The sequence below is a fragment of the Taudactylus pleione genome, unplaced genomic scaffold (genome assembly GCF_031769625.1).
Source record: "Taudactylus pleione unplaced genomic scaffold, aTauple2 ptg000006l, whole genome shotgun sequence".
Taxonomy (NCBI): domain Eukaryota; kingdom Metazoa; phylum Chordata; class Amphibia; order Anura; family Myobatrachidae; genus Taudactylus; species Taudactylus pleione.
This window is the reverse complement of record NW_028284409.1, coordinates 3,676,511-3,694,961: the sequence shown is the minus strand read 5'-3', so window position 1 is coordinate 3,694,961 and position 18,451 is coordinate 3,676,511. Positions and strand designations below refer to the sequence as shown.

At 40.9% G+C, this 18,451-nt stretch overlaps 1 protein-coding gene across 1 annotated transcript; it reads left to right on the top strand.

Moving 5' to 3' along the window:
* The first annotated feature begins 326 nt into the window (after positions 1 to 326).
* Positions 327 to 4,012, top strand: CCN2 (cellular communication network factor 2). The gene is made up of 5 exons (XM_088451484.1): positions 327 to 589; positions 887 to 1,106; positions 1,444 to 1,695; positions 1,996 to 2,207; positions 2,738 to 4,012. Exons 1-5 carry the CDS (start codon positions 539 to 541, stop codon positions 3,032 to 3,034), a joined length of 1,032 nt encoding a protein of 343 aa, XP_088307610.1. The 5' UTR covers positions 327 to 538; the 3' UTR covers positions 3,035 to 4,012.
* Positions 4,013 to 18,451: the final 14,439 nt, after the last annotated feature.

Genomic DNA, 18,451 nt, shown 5'->3' with positions numbered 1-18,451 from the left:
TCTGGAACAGAGGTTAGCCATACAAAAACAAGGCTGAAGCCTCCTTTCATATAAAATTGTAGAAGGTAGATTGGAAATTATATAAAAGCAAGGAGCAAATCCTATTTGATGGCAAGGATACAGCGCCTTTTTTGTGCTGTGGCGTGTGCCAGTTTTTTTCAGACAGAAGGAATGTGGAGTGTCAAGGGGTCAGGATCAATCCGGTGTGAGCTGATGGGGCAGGAAGGTTGGGAGGAATGTGAGGAATGTCCCTGCTTGTGTAGGACTCCATTCAGCTCATTGGCGAGTCTCAGCAGCCAGCAGGGTATAAAAGAGCACAGCTCCCAGCTAGACTCATACAACAACTCTTCCAGAACCTGAGAGAGGAATCACATTCAGCAACAGGGACAAAGGAAGGAGGCTTTCATACTCAGAAGTTCTCAGAACTAAAACAAACTATCTCTAGAGAATCCTGCAAAAAGCTCTAACCGAGATCACTTTGAGATCTACAGACAACGACAGAAGAATATTTTTCTTTTGATTTGCAGAATACTAAACAATGTCTTCAGGAAAAGTGACAGCTGTTCTCTTCTTTGCTCTGTTCTGCTGGGTAAGTTAAATGACATTACATTGTATAGTCACTGGGAAACACTGTCATTTGCTGCAGTTTTAGTTAAGTCAGTCAGTGTTTTAAGATAAGAATACAGACATTTAAATGTTTTCAGCAAATATATATTAAATGCTAAATGTACTGTTGAAGATGTGTAAAGGGAACGTTTGACATTCTGTAGACTGTTAGAATATATGTTCTGTAGTCGTAGTCCTATTCTGGCAGTTAGGGTGTATTCACTGTGTTAGAGGGGTGTAATGTTCCACTCTCTGACTCCCCTTTTGCTCTACTTTACAGGTATCTGATGCCCAGGATTGCAATGGGGAATGTCAGTGCCCACAGAGGGTACCTGTATGTGAGCCTGGTGTCAGTTTGGTACAGGATGGATGTGGCTGCTGCAAAGTGTGCTCTAAGCAGCTGGGCGAGCTGTGCACAGAGAGAGACGTCTGTGACCCACACAAAGGACTGTTCTGTGACTTTGGCTCAAGAATCAACCGCAAAATTGGAGTCTGCACTGGTAAGTTATGTACAAATATCACCTTACCTTTTTCTTACCATCATTTAGCTATAGATATTTGGAAAGTGAATGTTTTCCTGTCATACTGTAGTAGAGAACAAGGTACAGACCTTAATGTTTTTGTCCCTTATAAAACTAGCACTATACCAGCATAATGCCACAAACTTTTCCTAACTTGTCAGTTAAATTGAACAATTTTTATGCACCTTTTGAATATATAAAGTATTATGGAAGTTATAGATAGACCTGCATATAAACGCTTACTTATTAAGACAAACCATTCTGAATGATGCATCTCTGCACATGAATACTAAATAGTGTCCTTTCTTTATTCAAGCTAGAGAAGGTGCCCCCTGCGTATTTGGGGGAATGGTGTATCGAAGTGGAGAGTCTTTCCAAAGCAGCTGCAAGTACCAGTGCACTTGTCTGGATGGAGGTGTGGGCTGTGTACCACTCTGCAGCATGGATATCCGCCTCCCTAGCCCTGACTGCCCCTTCCCAAGAAGAGTGAAACTGCCTGGCAAGTGTTGTGAAGAATGGGTGTGTGATCAGCCAATGGAGAAGACCATGGTTGGACCTGCTCTTCCTGGTAAGTTCTGGGATTTGTTATGTTTACTGTACATTCATTCTTCTCCTTATTATTGGTGAGAGAATGATTGGGCAAAGAAACCAATAATGGAAAATAGCACTGTAATATACATATAAAAATACTGTAATGGTACGGTGTTATTATTTTAAACTGAGTTAGAGGTTCACAATATAAACTGTCAAATTTTGACTTTCTAGTGTAGTATCATCATTAATATAGGAATTATATGAGTATTTCACTTTATATATGCAACCATGTTTTGTATGGAAATTGAATTTGCCATTATTTTTTATTCCACAGCTTTTAGAATGGAGGAGACTTATGGTCCTGATCCTTCTCTGATCCGTGCTAACTGCTTGGTGCAGACAACTGAATGGAGTGCTTGCTCAAAGACCTGTGGAATGGGGATCTCTACTCGAGTTACCAATGACAATGAGCACTGCAGACTGGAGAAACAGAGCAGACTCTGCATGGTCCGACCTTGTGAGGCTGACCTTGAGGAAAATATTAAGGTGAATAAACTTATTATTTTTTTACACCATTTATAATATTAGCATTTAAGCATTGATAATCACAATCTAGTCTTATGTAGAACTATATCAAGGAATATGCCATTTGCTGAAAAAAACAGGACCAATTAATTCTACCTGTTTTTGTTACATATTTACTAATGCAAAACATTATTATGCAGTATAATTGTGCTGTAATACATAGCAAGATCAAATAAAATGGAAAAATATTTGAAAAAGTAAATATGCATAAGTGTTACCAAAACATGAGTTTGCAAAGGCCTTCAACACATAGTGGCAGGTGTGCTAAGCCTCGGGGAGTATTCAAGTGGAGAGATATAAACTACCAACCAGTCAGCTCCTGTCATTTTTCAAACACAGCCTGTAACTAGGCAGTTAGGAGCTGATTGGTTGGTACTTTATTTCTCTCCAAGGCTTAGTACATCTCCCCCATATACTTTAGGCTTGAAAGTGTAAACCTAAGCAAAATGTAATATCTAATGTATGGTGTTTTTTTTTTAACTCCACAACAGAAAGGAAAGAAGTGTATCCGTACTCCTAAAATCTCCAAACCAGTCAAGTTTGAGCTTTCCGGGTGCACAAGTGTGAAAACCTACAGAGCTAAGTTTTGTGGGGTTTGCACTGATGGTCGCTGTTGCACTCCTCATAGAACAGCCACCCTCCCAGTAGAGTTCAAGTGTCCTGACGGTGAGGTCATGAAGAAGAAGATGATGTTCATCAAGACATGTGCATGTCATTACAACTGCCCAGGAGACAATGACATCTTTGAGTCCATGTACTACAGGAAAATGTACGGGGATATGGCATAGATCCACAGAATCACCCCTAAAAAACTGTTTAACTTGAAATGACTTTGCATCTCATTGCTAAACATAATTTTATAGCACAAGAACATATTTAAGATTGTTTAAAGGAAAGTCTTTGTTTTAAAGACTTGATTGTTGAATGACCCCAGCCATTGGTTTGAAGAAAGCGAGACGAACCAGGCCAAAATAGCTGTGCTGAGTGCAATTTAAAATCACTGTACATTTGCTGTTATCATGCAGTATTCACTGAGTATAGTGATCTATATTGTACCCAGTAATGCAACTGGAAAAAAAGCTCTTACTATTTTTATATATGGTATACGATGAACTGGCACAATGTCAGTGACAGCTGGAGCTTACAATTGGCTCCATTTTTGTGCTAAATAAGTTGTCCTTGTGGGACAACTGTTTTTTAGCAAACCGTAAGTAAATGTATTGGATGGAATGAAAACTATGTTTGTTACAAGACTGGAAAGTTTGCAGCATGTTATACAGTATTGCATGTTGTAATCTTGCTTTTTATAGTTATTGTACATAATGTATATATATTTTTGTACAGTTATCTAAGTTAACTTAAATTTGTATTTTGTTTTTGTTCTCCATTTTTATAATGCTTTAATATTTTGATAATCTGTTTTGTTTTTAATGATGTTTTTGGCTCCTGAGATAAGTACTTTGTAACACTTGTTTAAACAAATAAGTATAAAATAGGTTATCAAGTTAAAATTGTAACCAGTTACAAGGAGTGTCGTATGTGATATCAGGCAGTATTAATGGTCATATTTTTTTGTATTATTCAAGCTGTAATGAACCAATGCTTGAGACTGTTTATGATTTTCACTTTGATAATCTATTTTTTTTACCTTGATAATGACTGTACTTTAATTTTCAACATTTTTGTATTTGTTGAGAAGTGTGACCAAAAGGTACATGTTTGCACTTTTCTAGATGAAAAATAAATCTTTTTATTTTTTATATAAACCATCTGTGTTTTTAATTTCATTCCTTACATCAGGCATTCATGGCACACACATTTGGGAAACATTAATTATAATGAAGTGCACTTTAAAACGCTTCACATCTTTGTGAAGCTAAATGAAATCCTATTTGGACTGCAGTTACAGTTGCTTTTGTTGTAGCATGTGGATCGCATTATTTCTCATGGCTGAACAATTATTGTGATATACTTTACATTGAAGAATTATTTATGTTTCACAAGTGACATTTTGTATATGCTTGCTAAGACATCATATTATGTAAAATTAACCAAGACTACACAGAAAACAGTTTATTCTTCAAATAATATTAAACCAATCAAGAACAGACTGTCATTTATCTAGACCCATATAGTTCATTTACGAATGTATTTCATGTACAAACAAGGCAGACTGCAAACATCTACCAGTGCCTTATTTGACTTGCATTTAAGAAAATGATTACAGTAAGTGATGGCATTATTGGTAAAGGATCAGTACAAAGTTAGCAAAGGGTGGGGTATGGGCCACCAAAAAGGTGTAGTCATGCCCCCAAGATGATGTGGCACACCCCATAACATGACAGTTGATCATATGGTTTTAAACACTGAAAAAAGGACAAAAAAATTGTTTAAATTGGTTCAATTTGTGTGTTTTAACCAATTTGTCTGAACAACCATTTTTGGCTATTTTCCAGTGTTTGTGAGCAAATGGACGATTGTCATTTGCTCCCATACATTACCAGGTTTTCATTCCAACCAGCCAGATTGGACAGATATCTGACAGAAAATTGTATAGTGGATGGCCAGCTTAAGGAATACATCTATAATGAATAGGGTTCATAAAGTTTTTGAACACATTCTCTGAGAGTGTCTTCATACTCTTCCTACTTACCAGAGACAGTCCCAAGTTATAAAGATTTGTCCCTTTTACTATAAAGCAATCACAATATTCACTACTTTTGTCTTTATAAATGAACTTACTAGGCACTTCATAGGGATTACGAATATGCAGCAAATTGTTATTAAACAGATGCACAATCATATTGTATGTGGAAAAATGTGTACCTACAATTTGATGACAAATTAATACATAATTAGTGAAATGTGGCTACTCAAAAGGTAGGTGGACAAACATAAACCCACAAATTCTGACAAACTCCAAGCATTGCCTAGGTAAGAATGGGCGGCCATCAGTCAGTATGTGGCCCAGAAGTTGAGTGACAGCCTGCCAGGGCGGATTGCAGAGGTCTTGAAAAAGAAGGGTCAACACTGCAAATATTAACTGTTTACATAAACTTAATGTAATTGTCAATAAAAATATGTGACACTTATGAAATGCTTGTAATTTTACTTCAGTATACCATAGTAACATCTGACAAAAAGGTATAAAAACACTGAAGCAGCAAACTTTGTGAAAACCAATACTTGTGTCATTCTCAATACTTTTGGCCAAGGCTGCACTTTCCTAGACCTTATTTCATACCCTGTCCTCCCTGTCAATGGCACAAAACATTTGCGACAGTAGAGAAGTACAGTTATTCTTCAGTGAATGGCATGATGAATGCAGTTTTCCCAAGCATAAGCATGACAGTTGGAAGCCAGCAACCTCTCTCCCATATGGAACAGCACAGAATACTAAGGCTACATGTCTGTTTTCATTGTATTACTGATACCCTTTATTATTATTAACTTTCATTTATAGGGTTCCACAAGATGTCTTTAGCAGAGTAACAGTGAGAACAAAACAATTTCATAAATAAAGCATAGATACATAGAATAAACATGAAACCATAATAATAGATGCCAAGACAGTGCAGTGTTAGGGGAATAGATGGTAGGATTGCAGGATGCCCTAGGGTTTGTAGAAGTAAAAAATCATGAGTCGCACAGAGGGAAGTAGGGAGCACTTACCCACTAAGTTAGAAGATAGGATCAGAGACAACAATGGACAAATGTTGCATGGGGAACAAGTTTTCACTTATGACAGAGATAGTACTGGGTAGAGAGCACAAAGGAAGAGATCTTACTACTGGCAGAAACAATAAAAGTATTTCAAATCTGTACCATGCACAGAAATTGTGTACTCTCTTATCTGAAAGCCATCTGTGCATGCAACAGCACTATTTTAAAGTATTTGTTTTGTTTAAGTATTAGTAAGGCTGGTTAATACTGGCAAAGACTCATGTTTCGCTAGAGCTCAATCATTTCCTGTAGTTAGATCATACTTGACCATTCTCCCGGAAGTTGTGGGAGACTCCTGATTTTGAGGGAGAGTCTCTTAACTTCTGGTAAAGTGGACAAATCCCCCCCACCCTGTCGGCCGATTATAAAGTAAATGGGAAGTGGGCTTTGATGATGCAATTTGCTATAATTCACGCCATCGCAGCCCTGCACCCAGCAACGATAAGCCAGTGATGTAGTCAACCATTGTATGGGGTGGGGCGACGATGCAGTGATTCACGATGCTCCACCCCTGACCCACCCACTCAAAGTCAGAAATGTCAACAAAACTTCAAGAGGGTGGTGTTGGAGAAGAGCACTCTATCACAACGTGATCTCTGACCCAGCCAGTGGCATTCCTCACCACGGTGATACCCAGTGCTGGGTGGGCTGCAGTGTGCGTGACGTATCTTGCGGGGTAGGAGGTGTGTTCTCATGGGTAGGGTGCGTGGCCTTGCAGTCTGAACCCCTGTTGTAAACACTCCGGGGGGGTGTGAACTGCCCCCGGGGACCACTCAGTGTGCAGTGCCGGCTCCCTCACTGTGTCAGAAGCCAAGTGCTGCACGTATTGCTACAGTGCAGCACCTGGCACCTGGCACTGAGGAGGAGACGGCACTTTGGTGTCACCATTCGGCAGGTGACATCCGGGTGATGCCACTGGACCCAGCCTACCCAAATGTGCTTCTGTGCATCTTTTATATCCATCCTATCATAGAAGGATATGCTCCTAAGAGACCATCTTGTGCGGAGAGTGTGTTACAGTATATAAAGACAATGCAAGTACACTGTGCCACCACCAATATACTGTACTAATAACTGAAAACCGGTTAAGTTGTTCATCATGTGAACTAACCTCCATCACACATTGCTAACACCTATATCAACACCTATAGATTCTGCCAATAAGTGAAGCCATGGTGATGCATATTGCGATGTTCCTCCTAGAGATGTGCCGTTCAGTCCTCCAGAAATCCGAATCCACCCGAATTTTGTGAATCCAGGTAAATCTGAGTCGTGGTTCTAATCTCCTGAGGAGATCTGGGTAAATCCGGGTTGCGGTTCTGATCTTTTTGTGGTTCGTAATTTGGATTTTAAATCTGAATTTCGGGTTTTGGATTGCATAAATTACATGATTTTAGCTGTTTTTAAAACTTTTTATCTATTTTTTATTTAAAAAATCCAGATCCAAAACCAAAACAATTGAGGGTGGTGGTTTGCAAAACCAAATCCAGATCCAAAACCTTGAAGAAGATACAGATCCAAAACCAAAACCAAAACACAGAGGTAGGCCAGGGGCGTTTTAATAGAGGAGGGGGCCCGTGTTCAGCCTCAGTTTGGGCCCCCTCCTCTCTGACGACGGCTCAGTGGCACTGAGCACTGTAGATTCAGGCTTCATGCCAGAATCTACAGCGCATGCGCAGGTCTCCGGGAAAATGGCACCCGTGCCTGCTTTCCCGGAGGACATCTTTTCTGCGCATGCGCAGATCACTGGGAAAATGGCCGCCGCCATTGTCCCAGTGAGTGTTTGCTGCTCTACAGCGCAGATCCGGCACTGCAGAGCAGCACTTTGGGAATCGGCGGTGAGGTATAAATTAGTTTTGGGTGCAGGGTGTGCTGTGTGCCCCGCACACCCTGCGCCCATTATAGATACGCCCCTGTGGTTGGCGCACATCCCTAGTTCCTCCACATCCCACTCACCTGTCTCCTCCCTTCCCGAGCTGAGACTTTTCAAAGTTGGCAAGTATTCGTTAGGTATATAAAATCTTGCATCTCTTGGTAAAGAGTGGATAGTTAGCTACCATACCTCTTACTGATAAATAATCTATTGTACATAGTGATGGAATCTGACAAACTTACAGTATACAAATTTACATAAAGTTTAGATAACTAATAGAGAAAGACATACTTGACACAAAATATAGATAGTAAGTAGCATAGTTTAGAGTATAAATAGTTTAAGCCCGGAACTCCTATGTTTAAAAAAATCATGTGTTTGCTGTTCCATCAGTGGCTCCCAGCCTGAGATCCCCCCATATTTTCCTCTGTCCTTTCTGGTATTGCTTCTCAGCAATCTGTTCAGTGCTATCTAGAAAACCCTTTCCAGCATTACTTCTCTGTATTTGGTTCAGTGCTATCCTGAAAACCTGTTACAGTATTGCTACACAGCATTCTGCTCCAGTGGTACCCACAAAAACCATTCCAGCATTGTTTCAGCATTCTGCTCAGTGCTATCCAGAAATCCTTACATAATATCCTAATATAACTTTCAACAGCAAGAATGTGGTTTACCTGTTACAGTGCTCCTGTAACAAACAATATATTGGAAGAACCACACGGACATTGAAAGAAAGGATGGCTGAACACATCCGTAATATTGAAAAAAGCCTCCACACTCATAGCGTATCAGCTCATTTTGATAGTGTACTGTACATAATCGGGATCCCGCCCACTTGACTTTTTTCTGTGGTATTATTCAAATTCCTAATTCTTGGCACAAGAATGATGAAGAGAGATTAGCTCACTTTGAACTCTATGGCTTCCTAGATCCGGGTTGCGTTCCAGCTGTCAAAAGCTTAAGTGTTCTACCTCCGCACCACTCCATGTGGGGTGGACCCCGTATGTGCGTCACATATTGGACGCACAGACGGGCTCTAGAGTTTTGAAGATGGGCCTCTAGAGACCCTTGTACTATTCCAGCGGAAGGGGATTCCAGCAGGTGGAAGGCATCACAATGGACTAAATCCCCTTTCTATACTTTTACGAAGGTACGGAGTTCGAATTTTAATCACAAGTTGTTGTTAATATGGTATTTATAAAGTACACATATCTATATTACTATTATGCACTGTTTGTGGACTTTGAAATGCGTTAATTGAATGGTCTCCACCCCCACCATTAATGCAGGCATGTGGGTTAAAAATTTGGACTGGAGACCCACATTGGATATGCCCTGAAAAAGACCTGCAGGTTGAAACGCGTTGGGTTGTGGACTATTGGTGTTTCTACATCTACCATGTGGACTACACTATTACCTTTATGTGCTCACACACCTGCACTCTATGTGAGTAGGGTATGTTAGGCTACCCCCTGCATTATAGACTATCATAAATAAGTTATAAGTTAAGGAGGTCCGACACATTGTTATCTCTTTTGACTCAGACGGACGGGGTCAAACATCTCGCCTCCACCATTTATCAACGACTTATATCTCCACTTATGTATTACTTTCTGTGTTATCATTTTAATTGTTCAGCATTCTGCTCAGTGCTATCTAGAAAGCCCATTCCAGTATTGCTTCATGCATTCTGTTCAGTGCTATCCAGAAAACTTGTTCCAGTGTTGCTTCATAGCATTCTGTCCAGTGCTATCCAGAAAACCTGTACCAACATTGCTTCTAAGCATTCTGTCTCAGTGTGTTCCAGCAAATTTGCCTCAGTATTTGCTTCACAAGCATTCTGCCTCAGTGTTTTCCAGAACACCTACTCCATTATTTACTTCACAAGCATTCTGTATCAGTGTGTACCAACACACCTGCTCCAGTAATAACTTATCAAGCATTCATCTACAGTGCTTCTGGAAAACATGCTCCGATATTGATTCACAGCATATTTCATTGCAGTCTGCATCAATTTTGCTTGTGGCATCAAGTTCTAGTTTATTGCAGTCTGCTAGCTTGCATCAGTTCTTAATACCAATCTCCAGCATTAGTCTTCTACTGATAGTAAACCTACATTAGAAACTTCATTATCAAACCACCCAACTTCATCCACACTCCAGCTCATACAGCTAGCCCAAGGGTCCACAACTGTATCAACAAACTCCTGGCGACATGACAATAATCTTTTATTTTTCCATATGATCTATACCTTTATTATTATACAGCAGGAGTGGCCAGACTTTTGGACTCAGTGATCTACTTTTAAAACTAAAAACCTTTTGTGATCTACTGAGCCCAAAAAAGGGGGCATGGTATGCAAAAAAGGGGGTGTGACCTCACAGCAAGGAGCGTGGGGTGTCCTGCCAAAATCACACATAGTATCCCCAATCAAATTATGCCACACAGCAGCACAATCTTATTCACATTACACCACATAGTAGTGTCCCTTATTCACGTTACAACACACAGTAGTGCCATTTATGCACAATGCCCACAGTAGTGCCCCTTATACAGTAACCACTGTAGTACTGCCTCTTATGCAATGCCCCCAGTAGTAGTGCCCCTTATACAATCCTCCCTGTAGCTGCGCCCATTATGAAGTTCCCCCTTGTAGTAATGCCCATTATGCAGTTCTGCCTGGCAGAGCCGTAACTAGGGTAGTGCGACCTGTGCCACCACACAGGGCACTGCAGGGCAGGGGGGCGCTGTTCGAGCCTTTACATTTTCTGTTTATAATCATTCTCACTTGTAGCTTCCTCTTATTTTATCCCCAGCATCTTCTGGCCTCCCCATCTTTTCCCTGGCCCTTCCCCATGAGGCCATGCCCCTTTTTTGGGTGCATTTTGTCCCCATTTCAAAAATAGGGGGGGCACCAATGCTCTGCCTGGCCCAGAGCACCAAACAGCCTAGTTACGGCTCTGCTCCCTGGAGTAGAGCCCCTTATGCAAGCACCAATTAATATTCGTAATGAGTGATAACAAGAATATCACTCATTGATAAATCTAGTCCTTAGCATAAAAATTGTCAAGCAAGTACTAGCCATATTAGCAAATAAATTTGTGATGACCAGGCAGCATCTCCTACACTGGGATGGGAAAAGCTCTTCGCCAACCTGGGTAAAATATATCTAGAGGGTACATTTGAAAGAGGGTGCTCCCCTAAGTAAATTGATGCAGTTCCCTTGAACATTAATCTGGCGATAACCCATGTGCTACTGAAAGCTATATTGTCTGTATATGTGACAAAAAAAATTCCATTGTCTTTGTCATGTGCCGATTTTTTCATTATAACTGTGTACAGGTGGATTAGTGTCAAAAAAGGAACCTGAAAGTATGTGATTTCTGTAACAAAACATATGAATCACATTTTCTTTTAGTTCACTTTATTGAAATTTCAATTCTTTTTTAAAAAAAAACAACACTTTTTGGGCATTTTAGTAACATTGTATTAGAATGAAAAAACATTTCATTTCTTAAAATAAGGAAAAAGATCAATGGAATTTTAGATCTTCAGGTCTTCTGAACCGATTTCGCCACTTAGTTTTCACCGATGACGTAATTTTCGCTGCCTTTCACTTATCCCCGTTTTCAATTTGTCCGACTTTTCGCCGATGCGAAAAGTTTGCACCTTGTAACCAGAGGAAAAGATTCGCCAATGAATACCCGGCGGAAAAAAGTGCAGAATTGGGCTTTTGGGGTGCAAAATTGTGGCAACCACCCTGTACCCTTTGGACACCCCCCTTGATGCTAACTGCGTCAAAAAACGCTAAGTAAACCCCACAAAGGATCCCCCAAAAAAATACTTTGAAAAAGTTGGTGAAAAAAAATCAAAGTGGGGGTACAAAATCTAAAACTAGCGAAATAGCCTGCAAGTATGGGGGAGGTTTATTTTTGATTGCAGGTGCTTGCTGAAGGTGCGTTTTTAGCGCTTTTTAATGCTACACTTTAGAGATTTTTACATATGCTTGCAGCCATTTTCAAGTACCCCAAATTTGATGGGACTACTTTTTTTGGGCAAAATGCTATTCTTCACCACTGTCAAAAAGATGCTTAATAGCGCCTATTGAGACCATTTAAAAACCCAAAATACCTTTAGCAGGGCTATTCGGGGTACCCATAGTGAACCCCCATGTCAGAGCATCTTTAGAGGGGTGTCAGGGCTGATTTCCCCAAAAACAATAGGACTTTTCACCGAATTCGATTTCGCCGGGTCCTGTTTTCGCCAATTTTGAATTGAATACAGGGATACGCGGGGACGCGCGAGATAAGTTTTCGCCTGCAAAACCTCCGATGACGGCAAAAAGTCCGGCAACTGACTTTTCACTCCAAACTGAATAAGTCATCAGCAGGGATTAGAAAACCCTCAGCGGTGAAGGGGTTTATTGATTTGGTCTGTTGCTTGCAAGTAAAAAGAAATAGAGGTAGTTAAATTGGTAATGAACTTGCTGTACATCAATCCTGAAGTACTTGAGTTACATAATTTTTCATATGTAGAGGACCTTTTTAATTTTTACAAGTATATATGAATATTATTTTACTATAACTATTACTCAGAGTATTGTTCTATTGCAGCTGCTCATTTACAAACATATAGTACTGTATATAATTTTATCTACAGCGCATGACAAAAGCAATTGCCCCAATGTTAGACATAGTTCAACCAAATAAACCCTGACTTTGAGTTTAGAAAAGAATTATGTTTCTGACGATAGTTTATTACTTGAACAATGTTGCCGTCTGTCCCTCTTCTCTCATCACTGGATATATTGTGTTAGTAAATACAGTAAGCTGTGTCATTGTAAGACTGTGTTCTTTCTTTACTCAACTTTTCCATCTTGCTTTATGCTGCATCGTCATAATTTCTTCCTCCCTTCACCCTTAGGTGTTACTTAAAATCTCTCCTCACTCGACTTTCACCTCACCCTACCATAAACATCTATAAACAGAAATGAGAAACAGCTTATTTTCATTGCTGGGTGCTCAGCTGTGTTTCCAGGGCTTACTGCTGGAATAATTTTGAATATCACAAATATTATGCTAAGATATAATACATAATTGAAATCTTTCAGGAGACCATTTCAGACGTTCGTCCTGATGATCACATGACTTGTGTACACTCTTTTTAGCTTAAAATGTCTTCTTACCTCACTGAGGAATAACATTTTCCCTGGTAACCAGCAAAATATTGATGCCATTTGGGCAGTAATTATTATGTCATCCTTACCTATGGCATTTGTCACTCTGGCTGCAGGAGGGATGTTTGTGGTATTTCTAAATGCTTCGTTCAGCGACACAAATTCATAATGATCTTTTTTTCTAATATTTGTAAGTTTTTTTATAAAAGTTTCCAATCTCAAACCAACAAAGTGATAATTATTTTACCCTGTAGTTTACGGCTTTCTTAATGTGATGTCACCAGTGGCGGATTTTATCTAGGGCCTGCAAGGGTGTAGCGACCCCTGTAAAATCCTCCACTTCAGTGAGCAAGTGCAGTCCATGACTGCACTGGCTACACTGTGAGTGGAGGTGGCTTTCCTTTGGAAGCCTCATCTGCCAATCATGCACAGGACAGGCAGCCCCAGGGGGAAGTGTCTCTTCCCCCTGGGACTGCCAGTCTGGGCTGCGATTAGCAGAGAGCGGCTTCCATTCTCCCGCCATCTTTATCAGGTGATGACCACCCTGCAGACCCTCTCCTGCTACTCAATCTGCTTCCCCAGCCAAGAGTCAGAGTGGTATAAGCTAAGGGTAGCATTCCATAGACTTGGAGACATGCCTAATGTAAAGGAGTTATAGACTACACACATATTGGGCTGAGACCCCCAAAGTAGAGGGCTGAATTTTAAATTAAAAGACACTTGGCGGGATGAACTAAACGGAAAATGCAATAAAAACCCAATTTTCGGGGTTTTACCGCATTTTCCATATGTACTATTGGGTGGCCGTCTGGGCTCCGAAGCGGAGGGTAATGCCAGCTTTTGCTGGCATTACCCTATAGAAGCCTAAGGGCTTCTACCAGCATGCCCCGTGGCCACCACATCATTCTTCGCATGCGCAGATGGACTCCCGGGTCATAAACCCGGAAATACAGGGCGCAGCACTGATCACAAAGGACAGCTCTTATTGGAAGAGCTGTCCTTTGCAGTACTGATCGCATATGTTAGTAAATATGTGATCAGTAGGGAAGTGATGTCTGGCGGTAATGTTAGTACATCCCGTCCACTATACAGGTGGTTTGTGATGCAAAACCTACAATTATAGTGTTGTAGCTGGTTATCCTGGTTCCTAACATAATGTCTTTATCCTCAGTCACCCCTTCATGATAATTTTGAGGTGGATTTAATGCAGGAGAGATGGCTGCTGGATATGTCTTCTAAATAAGTTTTCAATGTCACACATATATGTATCCTAAAGCAGTTTTTTCTTCAAAGACACAGGTGATTCTGATTTCTCGCTATGGAATCTGACTCTGATGTCACTTCCACAGACTCTTGCTGAGCATATGTATAATGAGGACCACAAATCCACTAGATCAGTGACAGAGTGCACTTTTGGACTTTTAAAAACTAGGTATAGGTGATTGGTTAGGTTAGGCACCACTAAGGGAATGGTTAGGGGGGAGAGGGAAGGGTTAGTGTTAGGGGGAGAGAGGGGAGGGTTAGGGTACTTACCTGCCCTAGTTGGGATGTTCAGTAATCGGGCTTCTGGCGTTGGTATTTCAACTGGTGGCTATTCAGCTGCCAGCATCTCATACCCATCCCCATCTAAGATCTCAGCTATTGTGCTCTTCTGCTGTATATTGCATTATTTGGCATTACATAAAACTTCTCCCTCAGATTATACAAGAGTCAGTGAGTAGGTAGGTATTTTCTTACCATTAAATGGCTCCCTTAGCACAGAATCACTAATTAACATCTACTTCACATGTAAGTAGAGCTTGAAGGGTGGTGGTATATGGCGGTATGACACTCTGGCATTTCCAGGCACCGCTGCCTGTGCCACTACAGTGATCAGCAGTGCACAGACATGTTGAGGGTCCTGGGAGCAGACAGTCGCTGTTGCTAAAATTCTCCTGCACTGGTGACTACTGCAATAAAAAAATTTGATCATTGTGGCGCAGTGCATGTGAAGTCATGAGATCATGCTGCAACATGATCACTGAAATGCAGACAAGCCATGGCACGAAGATGATGAGGAGTAGTCAGAAGACACAAAAGAAGAAGGTAAATGCCTGTGGACTGGAGCCAGAAGGATTTGGGGACTGTAGTTGGGACACTGGGAGCTGGAAATATGGAACAGAGCTTGAGAGACACTGCAGGGCTGGAGAGACAGAAGGGGGCTAGAGCTGGACAGACACTGGGTGGCTGGAGCTTGGGAGACACTGGGAGGCTGCAGAGACAGAAGGGCTGGTGCTGGAGAGACACTGTGAGACTGAAGCTGGAGAGACAGAAGATGGCTGGAGCTATAGATACTTAGGGGCTTTGCTAAAGAGAGAGAAGGGGGTTTGGGAGGATGCCTTCAAGGCATTGATTCTAAAGAAACATTTCTGATACAAATGGTGCCACATTAGCAAATAAGGTTTAATAATATAAAATTGTTTGATAAGGGAAGTCACATTTTGCCCTGCACCAAAACCTCTGTTACTATGTATTATCTGGTTGAATCTTTGCTATATGCTGATGACAATGATTATATTCCTACTCAATCAGACGTCTTCCAGACCATGCGGTCTTCGACGTAAAATGTGAATACCAACTGAAGTCTGCCAAGGGAGGAACAATGGGAGTCATTCAGACCCACTCGCGAGCGGCAGTACGCTCGCAAGTGGGTCGATGTTCCCCACTGCGCATGCGCACGACGGAGGGAGCTCCGTCGTGTGCATGCGTGAGACCCGACGAGCGAAGGACTTTCCTTCGCTCGGAGTGTCTCATCAAAGGGGGCGTGCTGTCAATGGTGACTGACAGCACGCCCCCTTTGGTGGGCGTGCCGGGGGCGTGCCTGCCAGATGGAGGCGTTCCCAAGGGAACGCCTACCGTCTGAAGCCGGCCCCACTGACATCACTAGTGATGTCAGTGGGAGTGATTTTGGCTCTGATAGAGCCAAAATCACTCCTGGCCTTGCGGTTGAGAAACCCAACCGCAGACTTTTACTCGCAGTTCCGATGGTCGCGATGGTCAAGACCATCGTGACCATCATTTTGCACGCTCGTATATGCTGTGGGTGGTGACCCACAGCTATACGAGCGTCCAGGAGGACGCTTCATATTAATGGAGATGGGCCCTGATTCAGAGCGAGCGCTCTGGTAAGAGCGTCCGGCTCTGAATCAGGGCCAATATCTTCAGAGGTTCCCCTTTGCATTGAAACCATATATAGGTAAGGAAGACTCCGCGACTGACCTGCACCTGATGGGGCCATGGGGATTAAATTCATATTATCAAAATCCTGAAAGATACTGGGTTCTGAAGTGGCCTCTGAACCCCAGCTGTTCAATTCAAATTTTGATATTTGTTGTTTGTTTGATATTCAAGTCTTAAAGTGCTTACCTTGCTATTGGTTTGGTATGTGCATCTTGTTAGCACATGTTGTGATAAATCAATTTAAAAGTATATTCACTTTTCAAGGTGTCAAAAGCAAAAAAGGTTGCTGTCCTTCTGTCTGGATATTGTCGAAGACCGATGATTGGCTGAGACCAGATCTTAAAATTAATATCGAGCGACTCCATTTTAGGTTGCCTCTGATGACGCCATCTTGCGTCGTCAGCATGAAACCATGGTGTGTGATGCTAATATGCTATTATTAGCACTGTGCGATCGCATTACCACAGCATACTGTTTAAAATCCTATCATACCCCATACGCATGGATACACATATAAATATATATATTTAAAGACTTCATATATTCAGTGATGACAGACTTGTCTTGTAGACATGTCTGTGACAATCAAGAATACACAAAGATGCTGTAAGTGTTTACTTCAAACATATACACAATATGTCTGTGGCAATGGAAATGTAACCCACATTCACAATTGAAGTGTCCTGAATGTGGATCTATAAACAATTTCCAGACGTGTAGCTATTGTTAACAAATGTAGGCCTTGTATCCAATTCTGATGTATTTAAGTAGAACTAACAGTTGTATTAGGAGAGCCTTTTGTTAAAAATATTCAGACTGTTTGCTAAAGCTTGCTCCATCTATGAACAGGACAAAACCCCATTGTCTGCCATTCTTTTAGTTCAGACAGAAGTAAAATAAATAATAACCAGTTTGAGAATATATGTATATATATATATATATATATATATGTGAATGTATATATATATATATGTATATATATATAATATATACACTTAAACGATCACATGGGTATCCACAATGCGTTCACACATATATATACAGTTGCAATTATAAATAGAAACACACAACACACCTTTTACGCTGCATGAAGACACACAACGCATACTTACATATAATCATAAATATACACGCACTCATAAAAAGTTCCTGCACATTATGGTTTATATTAAAGTTATTAATTATGATGTAAAATGCATGTATTTAATATTAATGGTATACAACATGATAGATATGGCATGTTTGGTACTAAACTGACCCACTGTTTATTTCCAGATATCTGAATCTATCAGCGAGAGAGTCGCATCTTGAATTCGATGGTTATGGAATATAGGAAATTATTGGTTAGTATGCATTCTGTACGTAGTGTCTATTGATTAGTTAAAACACACACAAAGAGCCATTGGGGGGGCTGAACTACCATTGTACAAACTGACCTATGACAGAAGAACCAAGAAGAAGAACCAATGGGATTATGCCAACTGATTCCTATTGTATTGCATGCTCACTGTAAGGGTATATATTCAGGCGCTCTGTATTCGGTGGTTAGTCATCATATTCTTTCTTTTGACGGAGGCTTCACCTTTGATGCCTGAAATCTGGATCCAGAGCGCCTGCGTAATGTATCGACTATACCTTATTTCTGTATAATCCTTTGCGCTAATTGTATTTAGATCAGTGTGTAACTAAATGCTTTTCATGTGAATAATAACTTTTGTGCTTTGGAACCACACTCAAAGTCTGGAAAGCGATTATTTCATATGCGTACGCTACGCTAAACAGCGACATTTAGGTATATAGATCATTAGCAATTCACAATATAGAGGCACTTGACTGCAACCTGTCAGCCCCTTCATGTAGGGGGTGGAGCCTAAGCAGTGATGCATTCATGATGTTGTAACAGGCAGAGGCAGCACAACCTGCCGATGGATGGCTCTGCTGCTATGCAGATTTGCAGTGCCCCTGGAGCTGGCATGGTAGTCACAGGTGAAGGTTTTGGCCACCAGATATAAATCCCTGTCTGGTGGCCCCGGCAGCTTTGATTAGAATTTACCCTTATTGAATTTTAAATTGCATATATAAAGTGTGTATTTAAGTAACAGACTATATATTTATTAAATTATATTGTTATATCACTGGAGGCAACACAAAAATAGGAGGGGAATGGGGAGCATCTAATAATTTAGTGCCTATGGGCAACCTGACCCCCTAAAT